At 35.3% G+C, this 15,009-nt stretch overlaps 1 protein-coding gene across 1 annotated transcript in view; it reads left to right on the top strand.

Moving 5' to 3' along the window:
- The window catches only part of scn1laa (sodium channel, voltage-gated, type I-like, alpha), a 62,219-nt gene that overhangs the window by 25,953 nt on the left and 21,257 nt on the right, over positions 1-15,009 (top strand). The window contains exons 9-17 of the mRNA XM_088930162.1: positions 853-994; positions 3,146-3,352; positions 5,631-5,909; positions 6,324-6,662; positions 7,291-7,426; positions 7,740-7,978; positions 8,861-9,034; positions 9,581-9,937; positions 10,885-11,364. Of these exons, the coding sequence (XP_088786288.1) occupies positions 853-994; positions 3,146-3,352; positions 5,631-5,909; positions 6,324-6,662; positions 7,291-7,426; positions 7,740-7,978; positions 8,861-9,034; positions 9,581-9,937; positions 10,885-11,364 (2,353 nt within the window). The remainder of the gene's footprint in view (positions 1-852; positions 995-3,145; positions 3,353-5,630; positions 5,910-6,323; positions 6,663-7,290; positions 7,427-7,739; positions 7,979-8,860; positions 9,035-9,580; positions 9,938-10,884; positions 11,365-15,009) is intronic.

The following is a 15,009-nucleotide window of genomic DNA, read 5'->3' as shown; positions in this document are numbered from 1 at the left end:
CAGGGGTGTGTGCACTCTCTGGAAGTGAGAGCCATGCTAGGTGTTTTTAGAAGGTAAATCGTCAAAAACACAAATTTCTTCATAAATCTTTGAAAAGGGGTGCCAGAACATATTTTGAGAACCGAAGAAGTGCAGGCTGGCAGGAAAGGTTAAGACCCACTGGTTTCGAAGGTAGGAGCGCAAAATGTGAAATCTGGCAGACACAGGGACAGTCCAAAATCCACACAGACAGCACCCTAGACCAAAATCAAATTCAGGACCTGACCTTTATGCCACACACCATTGGGCCATTAAGCTTAATGATTCAAATGAATACTGTACCTGAATATATAACCCAGAACCAAATTTATTATCTTATTAATCACTCCATTACTCATGATAAGGATAAAATTATATGAGCTTCTTACCCTTGCAACTTAGAATGTAAGTAATTAACCACCCTTTAACATGTACGTGATTGATCCAGTATGTGACACAAGCGATCTACAATTTTAGAGCTGAGTCTTCTGACTTGATAATAGTGTGAAATTTACCTCATGTTATTGTTAATGATTTTCAGGATCTTCACTTTAAAAAAGTACCTCCGTTGTTTTCTCTCCATAAATTTCTGCTTTGCATTGTGATTTGTAGTATTGGATTTAGTTTTAACGTTTGCTTATCTTTCATGTTATAAGAGATTATGATGATTGTTAATACCTTTGTATGTTTAGTGAATAATACAGAAGTTTAAAGGTAATGTACTATTTCCTTAAGCTTTTTATTGAATTATTAGTATTAAAGTATTTTTTTTTTTGCTTTTGACAAAGCTTATTTAATGGAAAGATGCTTTAAATTGAGTTATTGCTATTACAGGCAATGCCCAGAGGGCTACACATGCATAAAAGGTGGCCAAAATCCAGACTATGGATATACAAGTTTTGATACTTTTAGCTGGGCATTCCTATCTCTGTTTCGGCTGATGACTCAAGACTTCTGGGAAAATCTGTATCAGCAGGTCAGTGTCTTATCATTTTGTTCAATTATTATTTGCACTAACTAACATTTTAGGATTTTGTTTGTGTATGGTTTGTAGATTTTATGGAAAAACTATTCCAAATGTAATAGTGTATATAGTCCTTTAAAAGTTTCTTATTTTAAATGTGGTTCTGTGCATTTTGTCTTTGTCTGTATTGGCGTGACATTTCATAAACCAGTGCCATGTGAGATGTAAAAATAATAATTTAATAAAAGGGTAGGCAGTGGCATCTATTTTTCATGTTGTAAAATAGAGAAATTTAATGCCTGTAGATACACAATTCAGTGTGGTGTGAATTGTTTCTCGTAAAATAGTTGAGGCCACTTGGTCATTCTTGACGGTCTTGTACAGTGCTTTATTAAAACTTTGTAAAGTCTTAAAAACATAATTGGTATGCTACAACAAGTAATTTCAGTACATTTACAGTACATAATAATGTGATCTTTATGCCAAAAACATGCTCCTCTCACCCACCTTGTAATTATCTGGCACATGTGAGCATTCCAACATGATTTTCTTTTAATAATAAATTATGTGTTTTCTTTGTGTTCCATCTAGGATCATTTTAAAAAAAACTGTTTGCAAGTTGTGGTTTTAAAAATGTTTGTTTTGCAGTAGATTAAGAGTCTGGACTCGAACGAGGGCCCTTGTTAACAACAGAGCGAGAGTGTTGTCTTGTTCTTGAAAGAAATATTTCTGTTAGATTTCAGAACCATGTCAGGAATGCTTATACTGTATAACCACAAACATTCATAAGTCTGTAATTAAGACAAAAAATCTGAATTTTCTAATGTGAACATTAGATCAAGCACCCTAAAGGAGTTTTATATTGGCTGTACAGTAGATAACAGTGGGGGCATTCTTAGGACAAATTTAAGTTTGTAATGGAAGTTCTCTACCACTCTCATTGCCTTTGTTCTGCTGTGAGCATAGCAACGTAAGCTCATTAGTCTCAGGAAAAAGATGTGGCAAGTCTCAAATGATAATAAATTATCAAAGAGGAATAGATTACTTTCAGAGGAAAACTCTCTAGAGGAAAGAAGACTGGATGACTTTCAGAGGAAAACTCTAGAGTTCATTCATTCTCAGAGCATCTCCTTATATGTACATAAACTAGGACAGCAACAGCAGAACCAAGTGAAAAGACTGAACATTACAAAGTCTTTTTCATATGGAATTAGCCACCAATAAGTTAAATTCTAAAACTTACATTTAAAATCTGCTGAAATAGTGAGTACAGTAAAATTAATACATTAAAACATAATGATCTGGTGTTGTGTCACATAATTTCATGAGCATTTATAATTTCCCAAACGTATAAATTATATGTATATTACAAAGAACACCCTCCAGTGTTTTATTGACTTCTTAAGATCATGCAGTCAATATGAACCGTATATGAATATGAATTACCTCTTGATTGGGAGACAGAACCATCTTTTGACTTCTAATTCTGCATTTTGTATATGAAAAGTCAAAACTAAAGTAAAGGTCCCAAAAGCAAGTGCTGTGACACAACAGAGTTAAATAATAGTTAAGAAACTCTTGACCACGCATGTTGGAAGAGTAAACATTTCATATGAGGTTAAGAGGACATTTGATAAGGATTTTGATTCCCCAAGAAACTGGACTATGAATTTAAATCTGGACATTTTCTTGGATTGTTTGTACCCTTTGGTTTTAGAACTTTTCAATTAAAGTTTTAGTAAAAAAGTTTAATAAATTTCTTTGGTGCTGGACTGCCTTTCCAAAAGATCTACTTAACAATCTCTGCTGTGTGCTTTCACAGTGGTAATAAATCTTGCTTACAGCTTACAGAAAATCTCCAGAAAAATGTTCTTAACAATTCATTAGATTTAGAAATGAAACGGAAGTCAAACGCATGATCAACAACTAAGTGTGGAAAGTTTACATGCTAAATCATTTAATCAAATTAATCTGCAGTGCCTTACTATGCACACAGTCTAATTCAATAGTTGTTGTCTAATAGTCTAATTCAATGGTTTATTCCACGCTGAAAAGAGAAGAAAGGAAACACAGTGTTTCTGCTATGGAGCCTTCTTCACGTGTGAAAAAGACAGGGTAGATGGTAAAGATATTAAAAGCCTAATTCAATATGTTGTTTTTCAGACTCTGCGAGCTGCTGGGAAAACATACATGATTTTCTTTGTGCTTGTGATCTTCCTGGGGTCTTTCTACCTTGTGAACTTGATCCTGGCTGTGGTTGCTATGGCATATGAGGAGCAAAACCAGGCCACAATGGAAGAGGCTGAACAGAAGGAAGCAGAATTTCAAGCAATGCTTGAGCAGCTGAAGAAACAACAAGAAGGTGCCCAGGTATCTGTGACTTCAAGCTTTTTGATGCATTTCTAATTCCGAATTTATAGGAAACTGTTCATAAACATTTTTGTTTTTTAAGGTGAAATCACTTATACAATTTCTTTTAGAGACTTGATGTGCATTACTTCATTACACAGAAAAAGCCCCAACAAAACGACATATTTAATGAGCTACAGTACATCTACTGAGCTGCATCTCTATGTGTTTTGAATAAGGATAAGACTTTACAGGTTTTTGTTCCAGTGTGTGAGCATTTCTACTTATGTTATATTAAAGTTGTGTGAGTTACCTTAGACTAGCTGGAAAGTCATTTTTGAGAATCCATGTTTTTATTTTATACATCACTTTAGCTCCTCAGTTCCATACACCCACTGCACTAGAGAAGGATACTGTAGCTCAAAAGATTGAAAAATTATAAACAAAACAATCAAATTGCTGGGTAGTAACACTGAAAGACAAGCCAGTGAGGGATTTTTCAATAGGGCCAAACAAAATGGCATCTTTCACTTCACAATGTCCCAGGTCATCATACCCAAGGCATTGGTCTTCACAAACTCTTCTTGAGAAGTTGAAGCCGATAACCAGTCTTGTGTATAGTTCATTGATTTGTCCTTTAATAGGGTACATAACAGATTATGCTTTGGCATACCAGGCTTGTTTTAAGAAAGCTGTCCTTTAGGTTTTTTATCATTTCCAGAAGTAATTATGTTTGGTAGTAACAAGTCCCTCTATAGCAGAAATGGACATAATAACTCTGGATGTGAGTGATCTCATTAGTAAAGTGTAATAGGTATTATCAATTGCTTTTATATAGCTTAACCAAAGGGTCTCAAAGCACTTTACCTCATCTGAAGGACAGCACCACTTAGAGGTCACCATACAGGGGCATTCCTTTTTTAAAATTCTGCTGTAGATGGGAGAGTGCCACCTACTGGCCTGCCACCTAAAAGGCATTACCTTTTGGAGTGAACAGCAGTACAGATTTTACCTAAAATGTAGGCATTTATAAATGGACATATGAGTGTTATGCTGAGAGAGTGACGTATGACCTAGTACAGTACTGTACTTTTCAGTTTTCATTGTAGCTGTGGTCTGATTTGCTTCAGCTTACAAAGGTGTTAAGTGAACCCATTCAACTTATCCCTGTCTGTTTTGTAATACCTGAAAGGGTATTATAAGATCCAACACAAAACCCTTGATTGAAGGTCTCACTTGTACCTCTACCTTCTTCCTACATTTAAGTTTATGTCATGTATTATATTTGAGAGGCTGTAGTCTAAGATTTGTTCTAAATTGGTGACTTTTTAGAATGTTATACTTGTAACATGTAACATCCAGAATCATGGCTTAATAATGAAACATATTGTATTTTAGCATTTATGGCATTCTCAATGTTTGTGAAGAGCATATTTATACGGTACATACAAAGAGTGCAATAAATAGTATATACTTTAAGTACATTTACATCTCTTTTGTATTGAACTTGTATGTCATAATAACACCTTCTCTTGTGGTCTGCTCATTCGCTCATTGTACTGCTGCAGAACACTTTCATTATAGTCATTATAAACTGCCCGGACATTTCTTCTTAATTTCTTAAAGTAAATTCATTTTTATTACTTTTTAAATGAAAGTTGTACTTTAATCTCTGCTTCATTATAAATCTGTATTTTCATCATAGATCACTGGAGTTATTCATTAAAATTCCAAATGTTACTGTAAATATGTTTTGTGTTTGAAAATGAATTATTCACCAGTATTAATAATACACTAATAATAATACACTAACTCTTGCTTATATACTTGATCTAGTATGTGTGTGGGAAGGGTGGAAATACATTTCTTTCTGTGATCTTGATAGGCGATCGTATTGGACATCTATGATATCACATGAATCATGCATTCAGCATGGATTTAATGTTGTACCGTCAGGCAGCAAGGCCTCACTTTCTTAATCATTTTTTTTAATGATGAATTTGAAGTGGCAATGACCAAGGATTTTTTAGATTTTTCATTCATTTTGTCCAAGTTTTCGTTTCCTTTTACTGTGACATTTTTGCACTCATATGTCAAAACATACCGGGTTTCCGCTAGTGCTGAGGGCTCTCTTCCTTGCTGGCTCCTGTGTGAAAACTCATTAGCTCCTCATTTTACAAAAAGGGCTCCGTGCTGGTAATTGGTCTTTTGTATTGAAGCACAGCTTTCTGGATTCTATTGTTATGCCATTGAGAATGCGCGCCGGTGTTTACCTCAGCCTGTTGGCCATAATTGGCAGGCCGCCGCAGCTGCAGCCGCTGAGAGTGGGGAGTACAGTGGGGGAGGCGGCCTGACAGAGACTTCGTCTGAGGCCTCCAAACTCAGCTCCAAGAGTGCCAAAGAGAGGCGGAACCGGCGGAAGAAGAGGAGGCAGAAAGACGAGGAAGAGGAGAAAGGGGACAACGAGAAGTTTCACAAATCCGAGTCAGAAGACAGCATCACCAAGAGAAGAGTTTTTGGGATTTCAATCGATGGCAACAGGCTGTCTTATGAAAAGAGATATTCTTCCCCGCACCAGGTGAGTTTTTTAATGAAGAAAGAAGTGATTTGCCATTACACTAATTCTAAAAATCAACCAAATTTGAGCCAGTACTGTAATCATGTGTAACAGGGCTCCTTGAGACTGTTACAAGGTGACATAATACTATAGGAAGTTAATGTTGTATTCTCCAGTGGCCAGAATTCACTGCTGTCTAACGAGATCCTGTTTGGCTCAAATCCAGGAGGTTCCTAAGAGACTGTGTACTGTGTACTGGCAGGGGCAGAGCTGCAAGTAGCCCAAATAAACCATATATGAGCAGAAGCATTGTGAAAAAAGCTGTTAAAATGGTGATGTCCTCTGGTAGTCGATCAATCAGATGATGCAAACTTTTCAGTGGATAAAATTTGTGTAACAGATGGCTTGACGGCGCATTCTTCATATCTTTTGTAGTCACTCCTCAGTATGCGAGGGTCCCTGTTCTCTCCCAGACGCAACAGCAGAGCAAGCCTCTTCAGCTTCAGGGGGCGAGCAAGGGATGTGGGCTCTGAGAATGATTTTGCAGACGATGAGCACAGCACCTTTGAAGACAACGACAGCAGAAGAGGCTCGCTCTTTGTGCCGCGTCGCCAGGAGAGACGGAACAGCAACATAAGTCAGAACAGCAGGTCATCACGGGTTCTACTTCCGGCAAACGGAAAGATGCACTGTACTGTGGACTGCAACGGTGTGGTGTCACTGGTGGGTGGACCATCAGTACCTACATCACCTGTTGGACTCCTTCTTCCAGAGGTGATCACTGTAAAGATATGGCAGCTACCTTTGACAAAAGAAGGAAAACTTAGCTTTGATTTGAGAGCCTGTGTGCTGCCAAATGCCTTTTTTTTCCTAATAAAAGATGTATTTAAGTAGTCTTGTCTTCCTCAAACTCTTGGAAATTGTAATGGAAAACCAGTTTATTTCTGTCGGAATACAGACCAGAATTACAATATTTTATAGGTCTCTTGGCCAGTGAGTATAGGTAATAGTTACATATTTTGTGAGTCACAAAATAAGTAGTTTGAAATCAGTTATCTATGAAATGTAATGATAACATTTGTTTTTCAGGTAACTGAAATATGGAAATTATTGCCGTTGTGTAGTAATTAAGTGACTCAGGCCATTAGATATTATCTCTTGTCACTCCACAAAAATATAAAGCAGTAAGTTTAAAAGGCCAGCTATAGCTGATCTTCATGTTGGGAAAATGATTAAAGACAGGGAATTTTAAGAAGTGTTTTAAAATTAATGTTGTAAAAATAAATCTTGAGGTAGTCTTGTATCATTATTAATATATCCATGATGTTATTACAAGTAACAATTTAAACAAGTCATTAATTTATTTGCCTGAAGCGATTTAATTATGTTAAATTACTTACAGGCCACCACCACAACTGAAACAGAAATAAAGAAAAAAAGATCTGGATCTCACCAAGCATCAATGGACTATTTGGAAGACCCATCAATAAGACAAAGAGCTCTTAGTGTTGCAAGTATATTAACAAACACAATGGAAGGTATGTATTGTATAACTCATAAATGTAAAATTATCCCCTTAAATTCATAAGCCTGTATTCCATTTTATTATGAGTGTAGTTGTGTTTTTACTTCTAGCTGAAGTAATACAGTATAGTTGGCAATCACTTAAGTAAAGATGAGAAAATATAGATTTTCAGTTAAGGTTTTATTCAGCTTACTTTTACAGTATGTTTTTTATAGTCTTCTGATGTATCAGTCTAAGAATATTTCCAATGTTAAGCTCAGGTAATTTTTAAATTCAAAATTATGCTTCAGCTCCATAATACATTTGCTTGTTTTGAACTGTTTCAGAACTGGAAGAATCAAGACAAAAATGCCCGCCATGCTGGTATAAATTTGCTAACACTTACCTAATCTGGGATTGCTGTCCACAGTGGCTTAAAATCAAAGAGATAGTCAATCTTGTTGTGATGGACCCATTTGTCGACCTTGCAATTACTATTTGCATTGTTCTGAATACACTGTTCATGGCAATGGAACATTATCCTATGACAAAGGAGTTTAACCATGTGCTATCAGTAGGGAATTTGGTATGTACTACAGAATTGTATTTATTTAACTGTTACACTTTTGTGTTATGAGTAAAATTGATAAGTTGTATGCAAAGATAGTACATAAATAAGTATATCATCTTGAACAATTAGAATGAAGCTATGTTGAAGTCAATGTAGTCCATTGACTTAAAGTACAAATTTAAAGTGCTGCTGGAAAACACTTTTTCAGGAAGGTTATTTACTGATTGCTGTGTTAAATATAGTAGATGTATTTAAAATGAAAATAGTGTTCAGAATTTTTTTTCTGAATTTGATGCTATGGCAAAAGGCAGCTTTTAGGTTAAATAAAATTTACCTGGCCATCATACTTATAAAATGTTTTTATAAGAAACAATTAATTAATACACACAGTGCCATCTGGAGCCTGATAAAGATTCATTAATAGTACTTGCAGAATCTGACTACCCAATAAATCCTGAAACAAAGAGTTTGTCTTACAACAAAGACTTCAGCCTGGATCAGATCTTTGACTTGCCTGCATATTAACAATTATAATCTGAGTATACTTGATGGTGGTTTATGCTTTCCTTCCACCCAGAGAATACCTGACATTATTTAAATAAAGCTGGTTATCTTCAGTCACATTCCAAATGCATAAATTGCAAGTTAAAGATGCTTAATGATTAAACATTTAAGTATCTCATGTCTCACATATAGCTTAAATATATTAAATGATGCATTCTCCTCAAAGTCTGAAACAAATTAGTTTTGTAAAATATAAAAACATCACTTGCAAATCCAATATATTTATATAGTGTAAGGTGTATTCAGGTTTTTATTATTGAGCTTGTTGGGGGTAAGGGGAGGTTTTATACTTTCTGCTCACTGTATATTTTTACGCTTACATTGATATTCTAGGTATTTACTGGAATCTTCACTGCTGAAATGTTTTTTAAAGTCATTGCTATGGATCCTTACTATTACTTTCAAGAAGGCTGGAATATTTTTGATGGTTTCATTGTGAGCCTTAGTTTAATGGAGCTTGGGTTGGCAAATGTCGAGGGATTGTCTGTTCTCAGATCTTTCAGGCTGGTAAGTGTGTTTCTATGTTTTTCTTTTTATATTTGTGGTAGTATCTTTTCACAGTCAAAACATCTGCCATTTTCCCTTTATCTTTGAACAAAGTCAAAGCCTTACCCATACTTAATTCAATCTAAAGTCAGCCTATCCTCATATCATAATTAAGCAATGTTCTTAAGCATGCTTAACATACAGTAAAGACAATAAAAATAAACATAACCCTAACCTTATTCCTAATTGTAACCCTTAACTGTATGTCCATCCCTAGACTCATCTTAAATCTAGCACCAAATCTAAGCTTTGCCTATCACTTTCTTCAAATGAGACCCTAGCCTAGACTTAATTTCTTGAAGAAACCACCAGTAGTAATGCAGTAATGCTAATGGAGTTAGCAGAGCACAGTAGTGTTTAGGCCTGTGTACTCCAGACTATGTTATAGTACTGTTAGTATTGAGAACTGTAACTCAGCTCTATCCCTAATCCCCAAAAACTAGCTTTAATCAGAACACATACAATGCAAACTGTATTGTAATATTAATCATGCTTCTTTCGTTTCAGCTGAGAGTGTTTAAATTAGCCAAGTCCTGGCCAACACTTAATATGCTCATCAAGATCATTGGCAACTCTGTGGGTGCACTGGGAAACCTCACCTTGGTTCTTGCCATCATCGTTTTCATCTTCGCTGTGGTGGGAATGCAGCTGTTTGGCAAGAGCTACAGAGACTGCGTCTGCAAGATCTCAGAAGACTGCACGCTTCCTCGCTGGCACATGTTTGACTTTTTCCATTCCTTCCTGATTGTGTTCCGGGTCCTGTGTGGCGAGTGGATTGAGACCATGTGGGACTGCATGGAAGTAGCTGGTCAGAGCATGTGTCTCATTGTGTTCATGATGGTCATGGTGATTGGGAATCTTGTGGTAAGTTTCCTGGTTCCTCCAGCATTTCGCATTACCAACAAGTTAAGTATAAGAAAGCAATGGGCTATAAGAAGAAATTGTGTATAGGTGAAAAATCATAAAAATCCAGATAAATTAGTTGACTCGAACCTCCTTTAATAAACCTCCAACTCCACCTATAAAGTAGTATAATAATGTACAAAATTAAAAGGTTTGTAGATTAGAATTAGCAGGGAACTTTTGAATTTATATTTTTCACTGCTGTTGGAGAAAATAGCTCATAACTGTTACAATCAAGTCTTCCCTAAATAGACTTAAAAACACAATGTTTTTTTCTTGGTTTTTCTGTAATATTTATTTATTTGGATTGTTTATGTTTATGTGGAACATAAATTAAAGTGATTTATTACGGGCGTGGCATCAGTGGTTATCATTGCTGCCTCACAGTGATGGGGTCCTGGGTTCAATTTTGGACCTGAGGTTCTATCTGTGTGGAGTTTTTATGTTCTCCCCTTGTTTGCATGGGTTTCCTCTGGGTGCTCTGGTTTCCTCCCACAGTCCAAAGACATACTTGTAGGTTAATTGGCTTCTAGGAAAATTGGCCCTGGTGTGAGTGTGTGTGCCCTGGGATGGACTGGCGTCCCGTCTAGGGTGAAACTTGCCTTGTGCCCATTGCTTGCTGGAATAGGCTCTCGATTCCCAGTGACCATAAATTGGAAGTCGTGGTTAGAAAATGGATGGATCGGTAATCTAGTACATTCCTTTAGCATGAGTAAATAGGCTGATCACCTGCTGGACTCTTTGTGCTATCTATAATAGCGTTTTTTTAGAATGGATCTCTAACTTTAAAGTTGTGCTGCTACTGCACATTATTGATTATTTTTCCAATACATAACATGTTATTTTCATAACATACTGTTCTTCCACAGTGCTCCAGATCATGGCTTTATATTGTGTTTTATTCTCAGGTACTTAATTTGTTCCTGGCTCTGCTGCTGAGTTCATTCAGTGCTGATAATCTGGCAGCTACGGATGATGACAGTGAGATGAACAACTTGCAGATTGCTGTGGGACGGATCCACAGAGGCGTTGACTACATTAAAGGCAACCTGCGAGAGTTTGTCCAGAAATTGTGTGTGAGGAGGAAGAAAGTTCTGGATGAGATCAAACCCCTCGAAGACCTCAACAACAAAAAAGAGGCCTGCATTTCAAATCACACCACTGTTGAATTAACCAAGGAGCCAGAATACCACAAGGATGGCAATGGAACAACCAGTGGAATAGGCAGCAGTGTGGGAAAATACGTGATCGATGAGAGTGATTATATGTCTTTCATACACAATCCCAGCCTCACAGTTACAGTGCCCATTGCTGTGGGTGAGTCTGACTTTGAAAACCTCAACACGGAGGACTTCAGCAGTGAATCAGACATAGAAGGCAGCAAAGAGGTAGGAACACTTTTTATTCTGTCTCTGCTCTGTTTCTTTCTGTAAATGCATTTAGCATTGAGTCTGGTTCTGCACCGAGAGACTAAACAAAAACAGAATCAGCACTATGTGGGGTGAACAAAAAATACTGGTTATTGTTGCTGTGGATAATAGGTGTTATTTTAATATATTAGGTTTATTGTTACTTTATATAACTGAAGATTATTTTATCTGTTGGTGTCAAAATATCAGTATTTGCATTAGATTTAAAATTTTAGCTTTTTATAGTTTATTAGGTTGTACAACATTTATAGGCTGCTAGATTTTCTGACTTATGCAGTGTTTTGTATCTTTGCCATCCTGTAACTTTTGTATTTTTGTGTATGCTGCTTATTGGAATGTTTTCCTTTTGTATCCTCTGAAGACAAACATGTTCCTGGCTATGTTTATTATGCCACTGTGTGCTAATTTAGGAAACAGGCAGGGCCCCTGAAATTAAAGCTGACAAAAACATGTTGAGGTAATGACAATGCTTAACAGATTTTTTTAATGAACACCGAGAAGAAAATAATGCAACACAATCAAGAAAACAGGTAGCCAGTTGAATATTCTCATTAGATCATAACAGCCTAATTTATTTTGTATAGCTCAGTGAGCAGGCAGCTGAATAAAGCTGAAATGTGCCTGTAGACAGCTCTGTTAAATTCAGCATTATAACCGAAGGCAAGCAGGGTGTATAATTTCAGAATCATGTGTGGTTGTGTAGTTATATATGCATCAGTGCAGAATACGGCACTGTATGTTTCTTATGTAAATTGATGACAGTTTTAAAAATGTTCTTTCAACTAAATCACATAGGTATTAAAAATAAATTTTAACCATTCTACATATAGTGGAACTTATCCTGAATGCACTAGGGAAGTGTTTCAGAACTTTATTATCTATTATTTAATTATTTTTTTCTCTATCTTTGGATAAAGAAAAAAGTAGGATAATAGTTTGTGGGACAGAGAAACTTCAAATGACAATACAACTGTTAGAAAAATCACCTACCAAAACTAGCATATTTTCAGTACTTCCGTATCAGAGATAACAAAGTTATACTACTGCATCCTCAAAATGAGGATTAAAACTTTGACTGTTTCAAATGAGGACGTTTATCACAAATTTGTGACCTATAGGAAGTCTCAAAATGTAGATATTTACTACAAAAGTCATAAAAAACAGCATCATCATATGCTATTTTAAATAAATTTAATTTTGCTGCAAACATGCTACTTATAAACTTATACTTTAAAAATAAATCTATAAAGATAAAATTCATCAACATGTGATAAATAGCATTATTTTTTAACATCTTGACATTTTTGACTAATTCTATGTAATATTTTATTGAATAAGGAAAAATGTCAGTACTTGTAGTCATGAGAGGTATTTATTGTATAATAAAAAATAATGCAGAGTTAAAGTAATTTTCAATGCCACAACACTAACTAGAAATGAGACTCCATAAAGAGGTTTCAAGGGCCATTCAAACAGAATCAGTTTTGGAATAAGAAGAGAATCTACCTTGTGAAGATCAGTTGAAGATTTTTTTTGAGAAAGCAATGCAATATGGGCTTTCTTGATGGCTTCTCCAAAGCCAAGATAAACATTCTCTAAAAATAATATTTGTGAATACATTACAATTATGTACATTTTAAACTTCAGTATTATTCACTCCACACTCCAACACACGTCAATTACATTTAAATCTGAATTAAATACCGAAGCGTCTCGCCTACAAAATAACAAACTTTATTTTTTTCTTATTCTTATTTCTTATCTTATTGCAATAAAAACAATAAATTGATAGAAAGTGATGTAGGTACAAAGTTCATTTTAAAGCTTTTTAAAGCCATTATCAATAATATGAGATATATTCCCCACTGTTATAAAAAAAAATTATTGGAAAATCTTAGATCACTTACTGGCTCAAGTTCCTGTGAGGTTAATTGTTGATATTTTATGTTGCAAGAAAGAGAATCTCATCATTATAACCTTATTGTGAATAATGGAGTGATTAGAAAAAAACAAATGGAGCTTCTTGGTTATATATCGATTTGATAAATTGAGCCTAAATACTCCCATGGTGGAATGGCAGAAAGCACTGTTCCCTTGCTCCTCCAGGTTCTTGGATTAGATTCTGACTTTGAGGGTCGGATCGTGTGGAGTCTTCATGCCCCTCCTCGTTTTGGAGTTTTTCCCCACATGCTAGTTTATTACTAGCTCCCAAAGACATACTGGCCAAGCTGGGTTGTGTAGTGTAATTACAGTATAGGGTTAACAGTGGTTTTAACCATTGGCAGCATTTCTCGAACAGAACAAAATACGAAAAATGTTCATATCCATCTCGAAGTATTACTGTATTCGCTAGTCATCAACCTTTCTAAATATATGAAATCATTTGATATATTAGTGACTGTGCTTCTGAGTTTTAGTCATTGGTTTGTTTCTGACTGGAATCCATTTTACTCCTCTTACAACTCTATACTAAAACCATAGTGAAAGGTGACCCTAATGAAGACACTGCTTTTTCAGGGAAAATAGTTAAACAGAGACAATGTCAATTGGGAGTATAGCCATAATAGATCATTCTACTATAGCAACAGTTGATCATTTCTTTGGAGGCTCGTTTCATTTTTCTGTCCTAATGATATCCTTGTGCTCCTCTCTTCCATGAGACCTAAGAATAATATTTATTGATATTTAGGATATACATTTCTGTGGAATTTCAACAATTTTATTTAATATCATAGTTATTACAGCTGTTCTGAATTTCACCACTTTCACTGGATAGTGTTTCAAAAACTTTCTTTTTTAGTGAAAGGATATGCGAAACTATATTTATTTTCTACAAATGTAAGGTGACTTATCCAATAACGTCTTCCAATCCTTGTGTATATTTTAAATAAAATCTGCACCACTTGGAAACATCACAGGTTGCTGTCACCTTTTCCCCCAAAAAAGTTGAACAATGTCTCAGCATTAAATTAAAGTAATCCTGAATTAAATTAATCCTGTTGAGTATTTTACTGTATTTATTGAAAAAACCTGGGCTGATCATTCCTCCTTTTAACTTGATTTATGAATTGTGTGTAAACACCGTGGTTTGTACATACTGTATTATCATAATCCACAAGACTCATCACACATTTACTGCTTGAAAGAAATTTCATTCTAAGATGTTGAGGGTGGGAAAGATGCCATAATATGTTTCTGTGGATTTTCTAGGAGCTCAAAATGGTAATTTTCAGAACTTATTAGGTATTTGTTGACATTAAATGCTTCAATCAATTTGCTTTGATTTACGTATTTTAAAACAAAATCAGTAGATGGTACGCATACAGTTTGTATCATGGACATATTTTTGAAACAATAGTTCGGCTTGTTTACTTTTCTTGGTTGGTTTTCTAAAACATATTCATTTAATGTTAATTGAAATATAAAACTTAATTAGAATTTGGCTTGTTTTTTAAATTGGTATTTTCAGGTGGGGAATAAAAAGTGAAAATATGTTACATAAACATGCATGGTAAACGTAATAGATTGATTTAAATATGTCAGCCATAACCTACTACTGCATACTGTATGTTTTGAAATAGTATTGACTTTGACTCTGCAGAT

This window comes from Atractosteus spatula, chromosome 13, assembly GCF_055471065.1.
Source record: "Atractosteus spatula isolate fAtrSpa1 chromosome 13, fAtrSpa1.hap1, whole genome shotgun sequence".
NCBI classification, from domain to species: domain Eukaryota; kingdom Metazoa; phylum Chordata; class Actinopteri; order Semionotiformes; family Lepisosteidae; genus Atractosteus; species Atractosteus spatula.
Note: the sequence above shows the minus strand (reverse complement) of the source record. Positions and strands in the feature narration are given on the sequence as shown.